This window comes from Rhincodon typus, chromosome 30, assembly GCF_021869965.1.
Source record: "Rhincodon typus isolate 14 chromosome 30, sRhiTyp1.1, whole genome shotgun sequence".
Classification (NCBI taxonomy): Eukaryota; Metazoa; Chordata; class Chondrichthyes; order Orectolobiformes; family Rhincodontidae; genus Rhincodon; species Rhincodon typus.
In genome coordinates this window covers 21,751,352-21,754,167 of record NC_063361.1, presented here as the reverse complement: position 1 = coordinate 21,754,167, position 2,816 = coordinate 21,751,352, and the positions used below count along the sequence as shown (strand labels likewise).

The window sequence follows — 2,816 nt, the reverse complement described above, 5'->3', positions numbered from 1 at the left end:
TGACTGTCTAGTTCACTCTTGGCCAGTGAAACAGGTCAGCCAATCTGGTTATGAGCAGTTCAGTTTTGAGGAACTCACTTGTTGGTGCTACGACGGGCAAAAATAACAAAACTAAAATCATTTTCCAATTCCATTCAGAAGGATTTTTTAAAAACAGAAGGTTGATTTTAAACTATGTAACTATACATGAACATCTCCAACTCATATCCATTGTTGCATCCCTTGATGTTTGACCAATGTTGTTTTCCACACAATTTTCAGGCAGATAAAATTTCTTCCTCTTATGAAATTACAGCCCATTCTAGGCCAAGATCATTTCTGAAGCTGGACCAGTTGTACTCAGGAGTCTTTAAGAATTTGAGACTTTATGATTAAATATAGTTGGAAAGTCTCAGGTTATCCAAAATTATAAGCCATGATGTGAGCACCACTTTGACGGGAATACCAAGTTTATTTGTGACTTTAATAGCCAAGGTACAAGATACTCTTCTCTTTAAAGACATTCATTTTTATTCTTTAAATTGTATATATATCCATTGAAAAGGTACATTTTACAAATTTAACCCCAATAATCTTGATTCTGGTTTCCAAGTATATTCTTGGGGAACTATTCAGGTTTTTTTTCCTTAAAAAGTGTTACCATCATTTTTCAATTAACAGAATTTTAAACTAAAACTACATACTGTAATTTATTGGCCAGTTTCTTTCATGGACTATTTTAATGTATTCAATAAGATGCAGAACATGGGATCATGGAAACATAGGAGGTGACTGTACAGAAAATCCTATTAAAAGCAAAGGTTGGTTTCAAACTAATCTGGTGGGAAATGCACACATCTGTTTTGCCTAACTAGTTGGGTTGACAAACCAATGGTATTGTCAAACACTACATAATGATTTGACATTATCTAGATTAATATTTTTTTTAAAAAAAGGAAGAGGACTTATACCTGACTAGCAACAGGGATCAACAGCCTAGAAAGCAGCAAACTGCAGAATAACCACAAAAAGACCCACTGTTAGAGGACTCAGAAAAAGGTTTTCTCCAGAGCTGAGGCAGTGCAGGATTTTGTACCACAGGTAAATCATTTGGCAAAATTTCAGTTAGCTGATAGCTGACTTAATATGAATTAAAAATAAGGCAATAGCATCCCCATCAAAATAGTTAAACCTAATGCTAAAAACATTGTACTCAATACTGTACTTGATAGTTTTGGTTGGTTCAAGTTTATCAATAAGTGTGCAGAAGAGATAAGATGGTTGGGGAATCACTTGTATAAAACACAAGTCAACATTAATATCTCTGCCTTTGCAGAGGTTTAAAAATGCAAAGAGAAAAAACAAAGTGCATCCCAACCCAAAATAATTAAGATTGTAAATTTGAAACAACAGAAAGTTCAAAAGAAAACAACGCCAAGAGAAAAATCTAGACTCTGTACAGACTAAAAATATTTACAGATTTATACACAGATATACATACAGCAGAGTTCATATTTCAATCAACACTTTCTGACAGTTTCTGCCCCCGTTTGTACAGTTCATTCTCTTTCAGGAGCTGGAGGTTTTCGGCCCTCAGCCTCTCCATCTCCCGTTCCAGTTCTTTCAGTTTGTTGCTGTCCTCCAGCTCCCCTCCCCGGGCGATCACCGCCGCCTTGCTGCCGTCCAGGCGGCCCCTCAGCCGGTTGTTCTCGTCCTCCAGGCGGGACAGGCACTTCTCCAGCTCCAGGTACTCGCGGATCAGCTCCTGCTTGGTCATGTTCTGCAGGCTCTCGGCGTGGTACTTCTCGTAGGTCTCGGAGAAGTCCCTCTGCAGGAACTCGCCGCCGCCGTCGCCCCCCATGCCGTCGCTGCCGCTGTCCTGCTGCTCCTCCTCGTCCAGCAGCAGCAGCTCGTCCTCCTCGCTGGTCTCGTCAGACTTGGCGGCCCGCCGGGGGGGTCCCCCTCCTCCAGCAGCACCACCAGCACCGGCACCTCCCCCCGGGTTCAGGTCGGGCTCCTCCTGGTTGTGTTCCTCCATCAGGAACTGGGTGGTGTTGTAAGGGGCCACCGTGAAGCCCTTGGCGAACATCTCGGCGCGGGTCTTGGCCGCCCGCACGCTCTCCCTCTCGTCCAGCTTCTTCTTCTCCTCCCACGACAGCTTGAAGTACGGCTTCCAGCGCCGCTTCTTCTTGGACGGGCGACGCCGGTGCCTCTTCTTGCCTCCGGCGAGAGCGCCTCCTCCCGCTCCGCCCCCGACCCCGCCTCCCGGTGCGGGCGCCTTAGCCTCGGCGGCGTCGCTCGGCTTCGGCGGCGCTCGCCCTCTGCCGTCCCGACCAGCCCGGGCGACGCTCGGAGACGGAGGCGCCCGCCCGCCCTCCGCCTGACTCCGCTCCCCCAACAAGTCGCCCGATCCCTCCGACATCATCAGTCCCTCCTGACCCACCGGACCGAGTGTGAATTTTACTTTCTCTTTTTTGGCTCCCGTCCTCCCTAAAATGGAGTCTCTAATCGGAGACTCCGCTCCTGTGGAAGGGGGGCGGCCTCACTCTACACGCTACCAACAACGACTACACTCAACTCAACTGCTGCTGCTCGCCCCCCGAGGCGGCCTTTATATATACATCAGGACATCTCACTGCGCATGTCTCCTCCTCGCCACCGCTCACGGGATTTGTAGTTCAGCGCCTCCGCAGCCGCAACGCCGACCGCCCAGCCATGAACTACAACCCCCACAAACCACTGACGGCGGTTGGGCGGAGGGGAAACCGCCCGATGGACGCGTTGCGCTCGACAGTCTAAAGCCCACCTTCACTCCATGCTTATTGGTTCCATCGCCC

General features: G+C 48.0%; 1 protein-coding gene across 1 annotated transcript; it reads right to left on the bottom strand.

Annotated features, from left to right (window-relative positions):
- Positions 1 to 487: 487 nt before the first annotated feature.
- Positions 488 to 2,559, bottom strand: hexim1 (HEXIM P-TEFb complex subunit 1). Its single transcript, XM_020532737.2, has one exon. The coding sequence runs from the start codon at positions 2,402 to 2,404 to the stop codon at positions 1,496 to 1,498; it is 909 nt and encodes a 302-aa protein (XP_020388326.1). The 5' UTR covers positions 2,405 to 2,559; the 3' UTR covers positions 488 to 1,495.
- Positions 2,560 to 2,816: the final 257 nt, after the last annotated feature.